At 44.1% G+C, this 17,155-nt stretch overlaps 1 protein-coding gene across 6 annotated transcripts in view; it reads right to left on the bottom strand.

The window, feature by feature from the left end:
* TMEM241 (transmembrane protein 241) overlaps positions 1 to 17,155 on the bottom strand; it is a 106,236-nt gene that overhangs the window by 62,561 nt on the left and 26,520 nt on the right. For all 6 annotated transcript variants that reach the window (XR_003793739.1, XM_029224110.1, XM_029224122.1 and 3 more), the window contains 2 exons: positions 6,625 to 6,702; positions 667 to 692 (listed from right to left, as the gene is read on the bottom strand). Coding sequence is in view for 5 of the 6 variants with exons in the window: in XM_029224110.1 (XP_029079943.1) it covers positions 667 to 692; positions 6,625 to 6,702 (104 nt within the window). In the remaining variant the exon portion in view is untranslated. The remainder of the gene's footprint in view (positions 1 to 666; positions 693 to 6,624; positions 6,703 to 17,155) is intronic.

Below are 17,155 nucleotides of genomic sequence, written 5' to 3'. Positions count from 1 at the left end.
AAAGCCCAGAAATATATGAAACAAAAGGTCCTAAATCCACGTATCAAAACATTCTGCTGGTTTTCTATCTTCAGGACCAAGCTTCGCAGCTACTGCCGAGGAAGCAGGAAGCCACCAGAGGACAAGGCATCCAGGTCAGAATTAGCACAACAGGAGCACAGGGACCTGCCAGAGGGTCCATCCCAGTTCATGTTTCAGCTGGGAAAACTGAGGCACAGAGAGGTATGAAACCTGCCCACGGTCACGGTGCTGTGTGGCCCAAGACCACGACTCAGATCCTTGGATTCGCAGGCCAGTACTTTTCCACCATGGGAATTCTTAAAAACCCAATGAGGATCAAACATTATTTTTAAAACTTTAAGTCACTTCCATTTTTCCATTTTCATTCTTCATCAGTATTGCACAACTCTTAGTGAAATTCTGGGCATCAATGGCTGAAATCTAGCATGAGTTGTTTTCCCCTTAGGGATAAAATATTTCAGAAAAAAAAAAGAGCAAATTTGAGAATAAGACACAAAATAGGGATATGTGAGTGTCTGTAATAAATTCCTCTGTCAACTCTCAAGTATGAATTGTCAACAGACGGTTTCTCATCGAAGTTAATATCAGGTTAAATCTTCTATTTTAGATGTTTGTGCAGTTGTTTTTTGTTTTTTTTAAACTTACCTACAGATCTTTGCAGGAGATGTTTTCTGTATGAAAATAAAGAGACGTACAATTAGTCTTTGAAAACTCTTTTTTGTTCCCCTTAAAAGTAAATATTTAGATCAAGAGGCACATAAATTATGAATAAGTTTATTGGGGGCTTAACAACTTGCTGCACTTCAGTATTTATTGAGGCTTTTTCTGCTTGGACCAAACGAAGGATGACTCAGAGGTCCAGAGTTGAGTCGCTTCGGCAAAGCACTCTGGATGAGTAGTTTTACCGCTCTCACCATTAGAACTATGTTTACCCACAAAAAAGCAAAATGATGCCACGCCCAAGCCTTCAAATATCTTACACACCATGAAAGTGAGAGAGAAATCAATGTACCCTGTGTAGGAAAAGAAATTAAGCTCTTGTTCAACTTCTCTTCCGGTCTGTCTCTTTAAATTTTCCTTTCATTAATCCAGCTCTGACCCTGAGCAGTGCTATAAATTCTCTGGTATGATGTGTAAATTAGGAAACAGAAAAAAGGAGAAGGGACATTTGACTCCATCCCTAGAGAGAAGGAAAAAAGGGCAGATTGGGGAAATCTAAAGTTGCCGTTTAGAGCTCCCTGAAATGAAGAAATTCTAATGCATACTCTACCTTTGTTACCTCCTTCTTATTGGTCAGTTTAAGGGAATTAGTCCTTGACACTTGGGAAGATAGCTCTAGCAGGAAGAAGCATAGATTTTTTTCATATTTGACAGGGGAAATGGTCAGGCAAGATAATAGATTAATTCTGGACATTTCAGAAGGATTATTTTGCTAGTTGAGGACAAACTGCTATTTTCTTTTACTCCAGCTCAGATAAAGTGTGAACTATGAACATATTGTTTAAAAATGAAGCACTCAAAAGGTACAAAATTTCAGTTATTATAAAATAAGCAAAGCCTGGAGACGAAACATACAGCGCGGTGACTATAGTTAACAGCAGTGTATTGTATTGAATATATTCGAAAGTTGCTAAGAGAGTAGATCTTAAAACTTCTCATCACAAAGGAAACAAATGCGTGGTGATGGATGTTAACTAGACTTATTGTGGCGGTCATTTCGAAATATATACAAACATTGAATCAGTATATTGAACACCTGAAACAAATATAAATTTATCTGTCAATTATATCTCAATTTTTTAAAAAAGTAAAGCACTGGCAAGAGAAACATGTGGTTTGCTATGAAGGCTATCTTAAGCTTTCATGTGTGACTAAATAATCCACGTTGCATTGTTTTAATAAACACACGATGTTGTGTGTACAAAGCAGTGGCTCCCATCTTTAGATCCTTTGTTATCTCTTATACGTTATCTCTCATCTTTGTGGAACCAGCCTCAGCAGAGACCAAAGGCAAAGCCAACCTTGACTCCACTGCCCCCCAGTGGGGACACTTATCCCTTCAGTACAGAAAGGATGACACACACAGAGGTGATCTGGCTCCCACCTGGATAATTGCCCCCAACATGGGAACATGTGTCACTAAAAGATTCTGAGCTAAATAAAGCTGACATCTCCAGAGTTCGGAGGAAGAGAAGGAATGGAGAGGATGGAAACAAAAAGGATGCTCAACTCTTCCATGAGTGACATGTTCACCAGCAGGTGCTCGGGGACTTCCGTTACAGGGCAGCCAATCAACCCTAGTGCCTGAAGGAGTTTGCCCATCCCACAGAGGAGAGTCCTTTTTATTTTGACCTCCTTTGACTACAGGAGCCCAGAACCTGAGACATGCAGGGTGAAAACCAGCAAGAAATTCATTACGGAGCTCCAGCCCCCGAGGCTCCAAGAGCAACCGAGGAGTCGGTGTCTGGGATTCCCCTCCGCAAGCCCCTCGGTCCCCAAATCACCCAGTGATAAGTCCCAACGACATCTCAGCTCTGCGTGGGTCACTGTAACTCCTCAAGAGTCACGTTGCCAAAGTCACAGTAAGTAGCTAACGCGCTCTGAGGACTGCTGGTGCTGTCCTAGGTGCTCGACACATATTGACTCATGTCACTACGGGTTAATGTACAGTCCTGGGTTACGTACTAGGATTCTGAGGCACAGAGAAATCAGGTAAGTTGCTTGGGATCACAGGGTGTGCGCCCAGGCGATCGAGCTCCAGAGTCTGACCCTTTTGGGCTCTATTCTGTCACAGCCAGTCCTGCAGTGACATCCACCGGCCCTTTCAGGCCACTGGCCTTCATTGGCTGCTTCCTCTCTGCCTGGAGTGCCCAGAAAATTCCTACCCATTTGTGTGACTGGGCTCATATCTGGCCCTTGCAAGCAGACTTACCCGCGGTCGCCCCCCAGTGCACCCACATGCCTGTTTCAGCCCATAGGACATTCTATGGGCATCCCAGCACCTGTTTACATGTCAGCTCCCCATTCAGCCTGAGTTCTGTGAGGGTGATAAATGTGTCTTTCCACATCTGTAGCTGTAGAGCTAGCCAGATGTTTGACATGTAGCATATACTTCATAAATGTTGAGCAAACCAATGAATGAATAGCAGTATTCTAAGGTTAAGCCGTGGCAAATATACCTGCCAAGTTATTGAGACTAATTCCACAAGCCACACGCTAACTTAGAGTTAAACTGTGTGCGTGTGTGTGCACATACACAAAGAACTAGTTATGGATGGTGACAATGAACCACAGCCCAGATAGAGCTTATTCTCATCATCTGGGAGCGAGGTCATGAAGAGGTCAACTCTACTCTCCCAAGGCCATTCTAGGGAAACCTGACACGTAATGGACCAAAGAGCCTACGTCCGGAGTCACAGGTCAAGTCTGAGAGGTGGCGTCCAACCATGTTCCTCATGACACCCGGTCGCTTGGTCATGGCTCCAGGCTGAATGATCAGGAATGTAAATCATATGAAGAACATATCATGGTCATCTTCATCACAGAGCAGATTTTAACGCCAAACTACTAGAAACCACCTACAAATCTACAAACAGGGACCGGCCAACACACTGCATTTCATTCCATGTGGAGAGAAATGAGGCATTTAGGGATTCCGACAAATCGATCAATGGAAAAACAGGACGTATTTTATCATTTCTGTAAATATTCTACATATGTCTGAACTGAATGAATGAAGTCGTTTCCTCTAGGAAGTAAGATCACAGTTGATTTCTGACATTTTTTTTCTCTGCATTTTCTACGACTTATTACATCTTATGATATTCATAAAGGAAAGAAAGGGTTTTTTAAAAAAATAACTAAATAGATATGTAACCCACTCAATTGTTTCCTAATTTGCCCTGACAAGAAATGATGTTGTTTTGTGTCAGTAATGAAATGGAGTTGAAGATTCACAATATTTTGGTATTCACCCAATTGCTTCCGAGGAAAGGTCCTCTTGGCCTGGGAGTCTGACCCTTGCGCTCTGCTTGGTGGAAATACACTGAGGACCCTCCAGCCTCATGTCCCACCCTCACCTTCACCTACCTGATCTGACTTGTCCATCAAGAAGCAATACCCCATGGAGGGACTTCCCTGGCGGTCCAGTGGTTAAGACAGCGCACTTCCAATGCAGGGGGCGCAGGTTCTATCCCTGGTCAAGGCATTAAGAACCCACATGCCACATGGTGTGGCCCCCCCAAAAAAAGAAAGAAGCAGTATCCCATGAAGATGGCTGGATCTCATCCCTAGACCAGGTAAATCTTCATTTTTAATTCACACAAAAGGTATCCATTTTGTGAATAAGAAGTCTTCTTTGGAATTTGAGTGGAATTGAGTCAGGGTCTGACTAGTCTCCCAGAACTTGAGCAGCTCCTGGAACCTAAGTGACCAGTTAGTGAATATTTAAGCTCAGCTCTAGTCCTTGGGCTGAGACGTGGGGCTCCAAAAAACACCCAACCACAGGGTCACTGCAATGAGAGGGCTGGAAGCAGGCAGAGACACAGGGAAAATCATACTGTATTTCATTGAATTTAAGATGCCACTGATTGTAAAATTAGTATTTTTTATACTACTAAGAAAAAAACCCAACAAACATTAGACCAGGACATACCATTGACTATAAAACCACCCTGATTTTAGATCGTGAAAACTTATTTTTTAAAGAATTATTTTATTTTTACTTATTTATTTTTTTGGCCACACTGCGCAGCATGTGGGATCTTAGTTCCCTGACCAGGGATCGAACCTGTGCCCCCTGCAGTGAAAGCGCTTAGCCACTGGACCGCCAGGGAAGTCCCGAGAGTGAAAATGTTAGATGTGAGAAAAAGCAGCACATGTTAGAATTGATGAAATATGGAAATTGCAAGCTGGTGTGATACGTAAAATGTCAGCTGAAGGTGCCCAAGCTGCCTGAGGCGTCAGGGAAGGTTCCCACGGCAGGCAGATTAGCCTAAAGTACGGAGCCTCGCTGGAGTCACTACAGGCTTCCCTCGCCTCCTGCAATCTGTTCTCCTCCGCAGAAACTGGGGGAGCTTTTAGCACTGTGAAGCTGCACAGTGTCTGTGGGCCTTATAACCCAACCAGTTCCTCCCAGTGCACTCAGCATAAATCCCAAATTCCTAGCTCAGCCCCAAAGGCCCGTCTCCAGCCTCGTCCTAAGCGCCCCCTCTCTTTCTCATCAAGCTCCAGCCACACAGCCCAGAATGACTTCCACCAAGTCCCTTCCTATGTCTGGTCCTTTGCATCTGCTGCTTCCTCTTCCAGGGAGCCCTCCCCTCCCCACCATGTCTAACTCCTGTTCATCCTTTGTCTGTGTTTAATGTCACTTCCCCAGAGTGGCCTGCTCTGGCCACACAATCGAGCAGGTGGGTCTAATTCTTAGTTTAATGTCTGTCTCCCCTTCTGGGCTGATGCTCTGTAAAGAGCAGCAATCATGCCTCTTGCTTACGACTGTAGACCCAGGCCTGGCAGGGTGGCCACGTACACAGGGATGTAGAAATATTCATAGAGTGAATGGGACAGGGGTGCACGAAGAGGTTTGCTGACAGATCAGAGGAGAGAAACACTACGACATGGTCTAGGGAAAGTGAGAAGTTTGGTTGTGGCTGGAATTTCTGAAGCCAGAGAGGTGGATGGGGCCCAGGTGGTGAAGGGCTTTGCAGGCCTCCAGGTAGCCTCTGGGTGGTCCTGAAGGGCTGTATGTAGGGGGACATGATCAGATCCATGTGTCAGAAAGGTCCCTTGGTGTGTGGAGTGGCCTTGGCCACAGGAAAGGTGTCTCTCTGTCCCTGGCACACCTGTAAGAAGTGTGCTGCCTGCATGGCCCACTAGCCTCTCTCGAGCTTAAAAGTTCCAAAATTTTGATGTGAAATCATCTGAAACAGGTAGATGTTAGAAAAAAGGAACTCTCAAAACAGGTACCAAACTAAAACCAAACTAAAACCACCAATCACGTTAAAAATCATAGCTAAACTACATAGTAGGTACAAAGCACCTACTATGTGCCGGAAAGTGTTGGGAGCACCTACTAGCACCTGTGCTGCATGGTGTCCTCCCAACGACTCTTTGAGTGCGTGACATTTCTCTCCCCTTTTCATGGATGGAGGCCCGGAAGGTGAGGAACGTGTTCCAACTGGTGGAAGGCAGAGCTGGGGTCGGGAGGAAAAGAGGATGTCCACAGGGTGGGCTAAAGCTCCCAGCACCCTGTGGGAAGCTCACCAAATATTTCCTCATGGTGATGGGATGTGGTGGGGGGAGGGGGGGAATGCCCCACCACCACCATCCAGGCCCACAGTCATCTCTACCTCGGCCCCCCAGGCCCTGGCTCAGCGCTGGCCTGGGGTTGAGGTCCATTCAGACCCACAAGCATCCCCACGTATGTTTGGTGAACTGAAGGGATGTCAAAACCATGATCCTTGAAATTAGTGACCACCGTCAGGCAGGCTTGACTGGAAACAGATGGCAGGAAAAAGCAGACACTAATCTGGACCATACATAAAAAGCACGTCTTTGAAATTTCAAGCAAGGGAAGTGAAACTAGCCTTTTGCGTAATCATTTACCTCTTTCTGAAAACACTTCTGGTGCCCACAGATTATAACTTCAGCTACATTATGCAAAGTGAGAAACACAGGAATGGCCTGAAAGAAAACAAAGGAATAAGCATGAAAATATTTTCTTGGATCTCATAATTACATAATTCTTGATTTATGCTTAAAAATAAAGATCTGTGGGTACTTTTGGCATTCACATTGATACTGCTCTCCAGCAAAAACTCTTCTGCGTGTTATCAGTGCTCTTGCTTGCAGCACTGTGCTCAGTAGGGTGGATGCACAGTCTCCCCTCTTACGGGTATTCTCATCATTTATTAAGCACCTACTGTGTCAGGTGCCATGCCAGGTGCAGGGGACACATCCTGTGAACAGGTGGACACGTGTTAGAGAGGCTGTCCCTATTGAGGTAAGAGCTCTGACCGAATGCACAGAAAGGCATGACCAACCCAGTGTGGGCAGAGCACGCCTTCTCGGAGGAAGTGAAGTCCAAAGTCTAAACGGGAACAGAATGATGAACTAGAATGAGCCCAGGGACTTCCCTGGTGGTCCACTGGTTAATACTCCGCACTCCCAACGCAGGGGACGTGGGTTCGATCTCTGGTTGGGGAACTGAGATCCTGCATGACGCATGGCACGGCCAAAGGGAAAAAAGAAAAAAAAAGAATGAGCCCAGCAAAAAGAGACAAGGTGGGAGAGGGCTGGAGGCACACACAAGGGCCCAGAGAAGCGAGGAAGCCCACCTCCTCGGGGAACCAGGGGGAGTTAAGAGGGGTGGAATATAGTGTGGAAGGGAAAAGTGGGGGAGAGGAAGGTGGAGAGGTAATCACGGGCCCTATCAGGGAATCAGGACCGTCCCAAGGACCACAAGACACTGAAGAGTTTAAAGCCCACCGTGCATGATTTGATCTGCGTGTTTAGGGGACCTTGGACTGCTGGGTGGGGCAAAGGAGGCAGAGATGGTTGCGAAAGTTCAGTGGTGTGGTAGACGGAAAAACGGCCCTCCAAACTATAGCTGCATCCTAGTCCCTGGAACCCATGAATGTCACCTCATAGGGTGAAAGAAGGGCCTTTGCAAATGGGATTAAGGTGAGAATCTGGAGGTGGGGAGATTACTCTGGATTACCTGGGTCGGTCCCAAATGCAAACACAGATCTCCTCCTAAGAGACAGGCAGAGATCTGACACACACAGAGGAGGAGGCGATGTGACCCCAGAGGCAGAGACTGGAATGATGCAGCCACGAGCCAAGGAGTGCCAGCAGCCACCAGAAGCTGGAAGAGAGACGCAAGGAGCAGATTCTCCCCTAGAGCCTCTGGAGGGAGCGCAGCTCTGCTGACACACCTTGGTACTCACTTCAGACCCCTGGCCTCCAGAACTGGGAGAGAATAAATTTCTGTTGTTTTAAGCCACCTAGGTAGGTGGTAATTTGTTACAGCAGCTACAGGAAACTAATACAAGGAATGACAAGACGGTGGCCTGAACTTGGTAGTGGCAGCGAAGATGGAGAAAAGTGGCCACATGAGGGAAATATTTAGGAGACTGAACTGCAGTAAATGATGGGATAACTGGGATCAACTTTGTACCCCAAAAAAGGGGGGGGGAGGGAGAAGATATAAAAAAAGGTAACACTCCAGTGGGTTATCAAGATACACAGAGTACCCACTGCACATTGACTATCGCTGGGCTGTTTGCTAAGAACAGCAGTCTTTCCTAATTTGATAGATAATCTTGACAAGGTAAAGGGGAGGGGTTAAGGGGTGAGGGATTGTGCTATTGTCTTTGTTGCTGCTGCTGCTGCTAATGTCTCCTGGAAAGCAGAAAAAGATCAAGAATAATGCATGGGTTTTGGCATCAGCTGGGCTTCAGGCTCCAGCTCCACCATCTGCTAGTGGAGCAGGGCACGTATCCAAACAGTTTGCTCCTCTGTAGTATGAGGATAACAATATCTACGACCTGGAGCTATAGGGAGGGACGATGGAAATAATGCAGGAGCACTGCATGAAGGCTGTCAATATTAAGAGGTACCAAGCCCACGCTTAGTGGCCTCGATGGAGGACCCTGAGCTGGGAAATTATTCCAGCTTCGAGGACTCTTAAGTGGGTCTTTAAGCAGATGTTGCTGCCCAACCACTTCCAGATGGATTTATTCTTTATCTTTTGCCTGCATTGGGTCTTTATTACTGCGTGCAGGCTTTTCTCTAGTTGCGATGAGCGGGGGCTACTCTTCGTTGTGGTGCACGGGCTTCTCATTGTGGTGGCTTCTCTTGTTGTGGACCACAGGCTCTAGGCGCGGGCTTCAGTAGTTGTGGCACGTGGGCTCAGTAGTTGTGGCTCGCGGGCTCTAGAGCACAGGCTCAGTAGTTGTGGCGCACGGGCTTAGTTGCTCCGCGGCATGTGGGATCTTCCCAGACCAGGGCTTGAACCCGGGTCCCCTGCATTGCCAGGTGGATTCTTAACCACTGTGCCACCAGGGAAGTCCCTGGGAGTATATATTTTTACCTTGTCATTAAGACTTTTATAACTGTATCGCTCTGCCCTATTTTGGTATTTTGTTCTAACTTGCACTGTTTCATTTCATTCTGAGCTCTCACCTTACATTTTTCTTGCCTTTTTAACGTTCTCTACTCCTTTAAAAGTGCAGCTGAAACTTTTTTCCTTTTAAAATCATCCTTTATTTTAATTATTTTCTATGTTTTTCATCTTTTGTGCTTCTTTTTATCCCTCTTAAACTTTTATATTTTCAATTATTCTTTATGTATTTTAAGATTATTAAAGAGATTTTTTTTTTAATTGGCTTTATCCATTGGGCTCATGTTTGGAAAACATGGGCCCTGGCCTTCTAGGTCTGAGCCTAAGAAGATAGCACAGAAAATCTTAGAGAGGTTAACCCTGTGGTACATGACATGAAAATGACAGGGCAACCTGGATCTTATTTATTTAAAATTAAGCCCTGATTTAAAATGCTTTTGCCTCCTTGACTATAAAATCAGTAAGGAAATGAGATTTAGGGTGACTCTAGACGCTAACTCTAGACTTCAAGGAGGCTTAATTTTCTCAATTTTATAAACTGTGGACAGGTTTCTCCATCTGCCTAGGAGATTCTGATCAGATTCTGGAAAAGGATCTATCTACACATACAGAACTGATTTTACTTTATTTTTTATTCTATTTTATTTTTAATTTTTTAAAAGAAAGTTGCCTTTTAATTTTTTAAATTAAAAAAATTTTTTTAAATATTTATTTATTAATTATTTATTTTTGGCTGCACCGGGTCTTAGTTGCAGCATACAAGATCTTTAGTTGCAGCATGTGGGTTCCTTAGTTGTGGCATGCGAACTCTTAGTTGAGTCATGCATGCAGGATCTATTTCCCCAACCACGGATGGAACCCAGGCTCCCTGCACTGGGAGCGCGGAGTCTTAACCACTGGACCACCAGGGAAGTCCCCAGAACTGATATTAAAGTTCTCTAATAATAGATACCAACAATGTGTTCAGCACAGTGCCAATTATTTTAATTGCATTCTCTTATTTAAACCATATATCAACAACTGTATCCACGGATGCTTGTTGCCCTGATTTACAGACAAGGAAACTGAAGCTTAGAGTGATGGGGCAGCTTGCTGGCGAGCTCACAACTAGTTCTGGGTATGACTCCGTGACTCCAACCCAGTAACGGCAACGCCCACACTCCCAGTCTCGATGTTATGGAGCCAAATTACAGCAAGCCCCCAGTATAAACTTCCTGGACCTACAACTGTGCAATGTCCAATACCATTGTGTTCCAAATCCTGCCAGTCTGCTTCCTCCAGCAATATAACTGGTATGATCTAAAACAGATGACCTCGGAGTAAACTCTATGCCATTTTTTAAAGGGATATCTTCCATTTCCACTTAAAAATTTTTTAATCTGAATTTGTCAAGCCATTTTTTCGACTGAGGAGCTAACAGGCTTTAGAAACAGTAATTCTACGACTGATTTTATCAGCCTCCATAGAGATCTATCAAAAACAGTATTAAGGCAGTCTACAATTTATGATTACTGATTTTCCCTTGGCCTCTACCTCTGTGCATGAAGCCCCAGTCTGAACTACGTTATTAGTTCAAGAGACTCCAGTGACTGATTATTTTAGAAAACCTGCCTTTTATCTTTATGGAGTGAGGTTCAGCAGGACTTATTTTTGTGAAATCAGACAGAAGTTCTGAGAAATGAGGACTTCCCTGGCAATCCAGTGGTTAAGACTCCGCGCTTCCACTGCAGGGGGCACAGGTTCAATCCCTGGTTGGGGAAATAAGATCCCACAAGCCACACGGTGCAGGCAAAAAAAACAAAATAAAAAGTTCTGAGATATGATAACAATAATAGCTAAGATATATTGAATACTTACTATGTACCAGACTCTGTTTTTTTTTTTTTAAATGTTACTGCTGTCACTGTACGTTTGTTTTTTTTTTAATAAATTTATTTATTTATTTATTTTTGGCTGTGTTGGGTCTTCGTTGCCACACGTGGGCTTTCTCTAGTTGCGGGGAGCCGGGGCTACTCTTAGTTGCAGTGCATGGGTTTCTTATTGTGGTGGCTTCTCTTGTTGTGGAGCATGGGCTCTAGGGTGCACGGGCTTCAGTTGTTGCAGCGCACGGGCTCAGTGGTTGTGGCTTGCAGGCTCTAGAGCATAGGCTCAGTAGTTATGGCACACGGGTTTAGTTGCTCCGCGGCATGTGGGATCTTCCCAGAGCAGGGCTCAAACCCATGTCTCCTGCACTGGCAGGCAGATTCTTAACCACTGTGCCACCAGGGAAGCCCCCAGACTCTGTTTTAATTGCTTTTACATATTGAATCATCATAACAAATCTATGAGGGAGATACTATTAACATTCCAGTTATACGGATGAGAAAAAAGAAAGGATGTATTTTGGTTCTCCTTTTTAACCTGCCTCTTAATAATTTGAAATCACTTTAGACGATCTAGACACTAGCTTGCTGCTAAAGAGAACAGAAAAATAAGTCTGTTCTTTCACATCAAGACTCTAGGAACGGGCTCAATAACAAAAGGTCCCCACCATATTTCATCAGGAAAAATGGCTCAAGATCAACTACCATGAAGCCCAAGTTATCAACTTTGACACAAAATGTAATTGACCGAATTCAACTACCCTACAGTCCAATTCATTTCATTACTTAGGGGCACAGTTTGCAACTAATTTATTCTTAAAATTTTAACATTCACTTATAATTTTACATTGCATCCATGTACCATTGGAAATTTTTCTCTGGATGTAAAGAGAAATTGGTAACTATTACTTAAGATTTTTCATTATTCCCATGCTTCCCAGAGTGGAATTTTCAAGTCTTGATTGTTATTTGTTCAGGTGTTGGAACTGACTTAAAACAGTTTTCTATGGAAAATCCTGGCCCTGCCCACAGGCATGGCCTTGGGTCATGCTGTAGGAGTGGGGATGACTCCCTTAGCCAAGTCCTGGGTCGACTTCTAAGTTTTTATAGAAAAACATCAATCCTACCTTCAATTTGGGTGATTTTTAAATATGTGGACGTGGCCTAAATCTGCAATATACAATAATTGCTCGCCAGGCCCTTGCCAAAGAATGTACCTTTGAACTGTTGGCTGCCTAGTTTTCATCAAAATCATGCATGCCAGAAATAACTGTTCCTACAGGAAGGGAGCCGGATAATTGGAGAGCAGAGATTTTAGCCCCAGAGAATCGCTCCTACTGAACTGTGCTGTCTTTAGGCCTCCAAAATGCACTAAGAATCCCAGAAATCAGGTTACCATTGTGTTTGTTATAAGGATGCGATTGAAGACCCTAAGTAGCCCAGTTTACCCTTTATGAGGACTCAGGACCTGACAGCAAGGAAGAAGCATGTCTGTGGCAACAACCCGCTTTTCTCTTACAAGCACTGAGAGTCTCGTAACTTCTTTATTCGGCTGCAGAAAGATGAGAGCTTTCTCATCTTTCCAAGGCCCAACTGTATTTATTTCATAAGATATGTGCTAAGTCTCTCTGTGGTCTCATCTAGTTCTTCTTCAATTACCCTTGACCTAGATTTCTTTTAAATTCTATTCATAAGAAATGCTTATCTTATTTTCATCATCATTATTCTTTTAAGCCACAACACATCCTTTTGGGAAGACAGTTGAGGTGTTTTAATATGTTTATGTGTACATATAAATGAATATATTCACAAATTGATTGGCATGAGATAAATTTGAGTGTTTATTTACATTGATTTTATCATTCTGTCATTAACTGGCCAACACCTTTTTTTTGGCCGCACCAAGCGGCTTTAGGGATCTTAGTTCCCCGACCAGGGATTGAACCCGGGCCCTTGGCAATGAAAGCGTGGAGTCCTAACCACTGGACCTTCAGGGAACTCCCGGGTCAACTCCTTGAGGGCAGAGGGCCAGACTCCCTCTTTGCCAGAGTATCTCCAGCACCAGCTTGGAGGCCACCTCCCTCCTTCATCTGTTCATCACATAAAGTAGCTGACCTGTGTTTAGGGGCCTTTTTGTTTGAAAAATAGGCAGCTTAGAATGCCAGCTTGTAAGATACATGGGAATAAGAACCTCACTTGGGGTCATAAATGCACGTGCTACTACAGAGGGCAGGTTGGCCTGCTCTCAGTGAACTGCTATTTTTCTCACCCTTTTTTTGCACGAGTGCATAGGAATGAATTCAGTTAAAGCTGTGATAAAGCGAGAGAGAGGCATGGACATATATACACTACCAAACGTAAGGTAGATAGCTAGTGGGAAGCAGCCGCATAGCACAGGGAGATCAGCTCGGTGCTTTGTGACCGCCTGGAGGGGTGGGATAGGGAGGGAGACGCAAGAGGGAAGAGATATGTATGGGAACATATGTATATGTATAACTGATTCACTTTGTTATACAGCAGAAACTAACACACCATTGTAAAGCAATTATACTCCAATAAAGAGGCAAAAAAAAAAAAAAAATATATATATATATATGCACCTCCTACAGCACCGGAAAGGGCTCTGAGTGAGGTGAGTGAGGACATATCCCCCTCCCCCATATAATCCTCAAGAAAATCTCTGTTGTAGCCTGGGGAGGGGAGTTACAAACACATCTTTTTAATTGTGGTAAAATATACATATAAAATTTACCGTTTTTACGTGTATAGTTCAGTGGCATTAAGTACATTCACATTGTGTGCGACCATCACCACCATCCTTTCACAGAACTCTTTTCATCTGAAAATCTGTCCCCATTAAACAATAATTCCCCATTCTCCCCAGCCCACAGCTCCTGGTAAGCACCAATACTTTCTGTCTCTATAAATCTGACTCTTCTAAGTAACTCACATTAGTAGAATCATACAGGACTTGTTCTTTTGTGCCTGGCTTATTTCATTTAACATAATGTCTTCAAGGTTCATCCATGTCGCAGCATGTGTCAGAATTTTCTTCCTTTTTAAGCCAGAATAATATTCCATTGTACTGATATACCATTTTGTTTATCCATTCATCTGTCAACAGACACTTGGATTGTTTCCAACTTTTGGCTACTACGAATAATGCTGCTGTGAATACAGGTATACAAAATACCTGCTCAAGTCCCTGCTTTCAATTTTTTTGTTGGGTCATATGGTAACTCTATTTTCAATTTTTTGAGGAATCACCATACTGTTTTTCATTGCAGCTGTACCATTTTTGCATTCCCAAAAGCAGCGCACAAGAGTTCCAATTTCTCCACACCCTCACCAACACTTGTTATATTCTGTTTTTTTGATAACAGTCATCCTAATGGGCACGAAGTGGTATCTCATGATTTTGATTTGTATTTCCCTAATGCGTAACGATGTTGAGTACCTCATCATGGGCTCAGTGGCCATTTGCATGTCTTCTTTGGAGAAATGTCTATTCAAGTCCTTTGCCCATTTTTCAATCAGGTTGTTTGGTGTTTGTTGTTGAATTTTAGGAGTTTTCTATGTGTTCTGGATATTAATCCCTTATCAGATAGATGATTTTCAAATATTTTCTCCCATTCTGTGAATTGCCATTTTACTCTGTTGACGGTGTGCTTTGATACACCGAAGTTTTTCATTTTGATGAAGTCCAATTTGCCTGTTTTTTTCTTTTGTTGCACACGTCTTGCTGTTACAGCCAATAAATCACTGCTAACTCCAGTGTCATGAAGTTTTCCGCTTGGAGCCCAGTTTTAATAAGTCATTTTATAAGGGTTATGGAAAACATCTTTAGATGGGGCAGGAACATAACTAAAATGCAGAGGAGGGGGTTACTATTTTGCTACTGCGCCCACATCTTAAGTAATCCTTGCAATCGGACTCTGATCACCTCTGATGAGAAAACCATGTGAAAGAGAACTGCCTCTAACCACAGTGACAGGGAACCTTAGGGGAAGGGTCTCCATTCTACTGATAGATCAACATTTACGTCCTTTTCCCATGGATCCAAGATCCCTTATGTGATACTGGAGCCAAACCAAGCGGGAGGGAACCCACAGGCTCCAGTTTGCTTAACTGAGTAATTTCACTCCACGCGAGTCCGATTATCCATGTGTGTTTCCTCACCGACACCCCCGGCCAATCTCTATTCCATTGTGTTGAGCGAAGACAGAAACCCTGACAAGCAGTTAGGGAAGGCTCAAGATCAAAGTGCTGGGTAGGAAACCAAGGCCAGTCCTGTCGAGATGCCTCAGGTTAGATTTGCAGAGTCTTCCAACTGCTCACCCTAAGCAAGAAAAGAGCATGGTTTGAGCACCCAGATCACCAGCACTGGGATGGCTTCTCCCTGAAGCTCCCGAGTGTGAGAATCTACACATCTGTTCTAAACACTCACCAGCACAGGCTTTGGGGCAATCCTGTCCAGCTGAGAAGGGCTGCGGCAGGGAAATTATAATAAGAGTAATAACGACTGGTTGACGTTGTTCTGTCCCTCCAAAGACTGACATTCATGCCATCAGCCCTCATCACTGTGACCTTATTCAGGGCAGGAACGCTGGCGAAGCAGAGCTAAATTAGCCCCTGTAGAAGGGAGGACAGCCACACGGCTCCTCTCCCCTCCTCCCAGCTCCATCCTGATGGGCTCATCTCCTTTGCTTGTTGTGATTTAGGGAGGAAAGAGGGTAAGCGTTGCAGATGAACCACTATCGTCGGACAGGCTTGAGTTTGCATCTCCACTTTAACATTTACTAGTTGGTGACCTTGGTCAAATAATTTGCATCTCAGTTTCCTCAACTGTAAATGGGAGTAATTAAGTCCAACTTCATATGTCATGAGGGTTGACAATAGGAAGTGCCCGGCACACATATATAACACTGACTATTCACGATGTCTGTTCCCATGGTGAGTTGTGTGTCTCTCACGGATTCCCCTGGAAGTTCTTCAAGGTCAGGAAGCAGGTCTTCTTCCTCATTAAGCCCCCAGAAGTAGATTCCTCAATAAATATTTGCTGAATGGAGAGCCACAAGAATAATCTCCTTCCCTTAATTCTATCATTTGGTTGTGAGTTCCAGGTAGAAAAATCAATAAAGAACTGTCCCCACCTCGCCTTTGAAGAGTTACATCAGCTTACTCTCAGGAGTTGCACATCAGAAGGATAACTTCAAAGTCTTGTCAGATGAAGGAGGCCTTTATGGAGCAGAGCAACTTCCTCAGTGTTTTGCATAACAACACACCCACGGATTTTAACTGAGCATGTTTCCCCCAGGTCCTCGTGGATTCATGAGACTGCCAGCCTGGCACCAGCATGTTGACACGGGTTTTCCATCTAACACAGGCTGTACGAGTGCCTCGTGTTTCATCCACTCTGTAAATTTTTAAGCAACTATGTAAAAACAAAAAACTCAGAGAACAAAGAACAGATGCTGGGTTGAGTTATTTCACTAAAAAAAAACAATAATAAGTGTCTCCTTTCTGTCCTCCTCCCACTCTAGCTGGATATATTTGGTCTGGGGTTGTTTCCCTTTGCTCAGAGTTTGAATTGCAGCAGCTTCGTTCTGCCAATGAGAGAAGTCTGTGCTCTAGGCCAGGGGCACTCCAATGCGGTCCCTCCAAAAGATAAGGATCTCGCACAGAATATAAGTCAGTGCACTGCTTCCTTCCTCAAAAAGTCCTGCTATGAAAAAAAAAAATGTCAGCTCAAACTCATCAGCGTGTTTAGTGCCAAGCGTGATGTTCATTCTGGCACAATCTCCTTACAGACAGGTAACAAAGAGCTCACAGGCTATCACCTTCTGTGGACCACGCTCTGAGAAGCATTGCTCCAGGTTACAGAAATCTCCATCTGCCTGAGACGTACTAGATTGACATTTACAATGGACTTTTGAGGGTTTTTTGGCCACCTAGCCTCCTTATCCCTTCCTTGGTAAAGCACTCCAATATAAAGCATCTGCCTCACCCTTTCTCAGTCTGTGGGTCCAGCTGGGGATACTGTATGACCAGGGCTGGCCAAACAGTGCTCTGAGTCTCTCCAGTCACAGTGAATGGTTCAGAAAAGTCATGATCCAGGACTGGTCAATCAATGTAAATCCATCCAGCTTTT

The sequence above is a fragment of the Monodon monoceros genome, unplaced genomic scaffold (genome assembly GCF_005190385.1).
Source record: "Monodon monoceros isolate NGI ecotype Baffin Bay Population unplaced genomic scaffold, NGI_Narwhal_1 Super_Scaffold_1, whole genome shotgun sequence".
Taxonomy (NCBI): domain Eukaryota; kingdom Metazoa; phylum Chordata; class Mammalia; order Artiodactyla; family Monodontidae; genus Monodon; species Monodon monoceros.
Note: the sequence above shows the minus strand (reverse complement) of the source record. Positions and strands in the feature narration are given on the sequence as shown.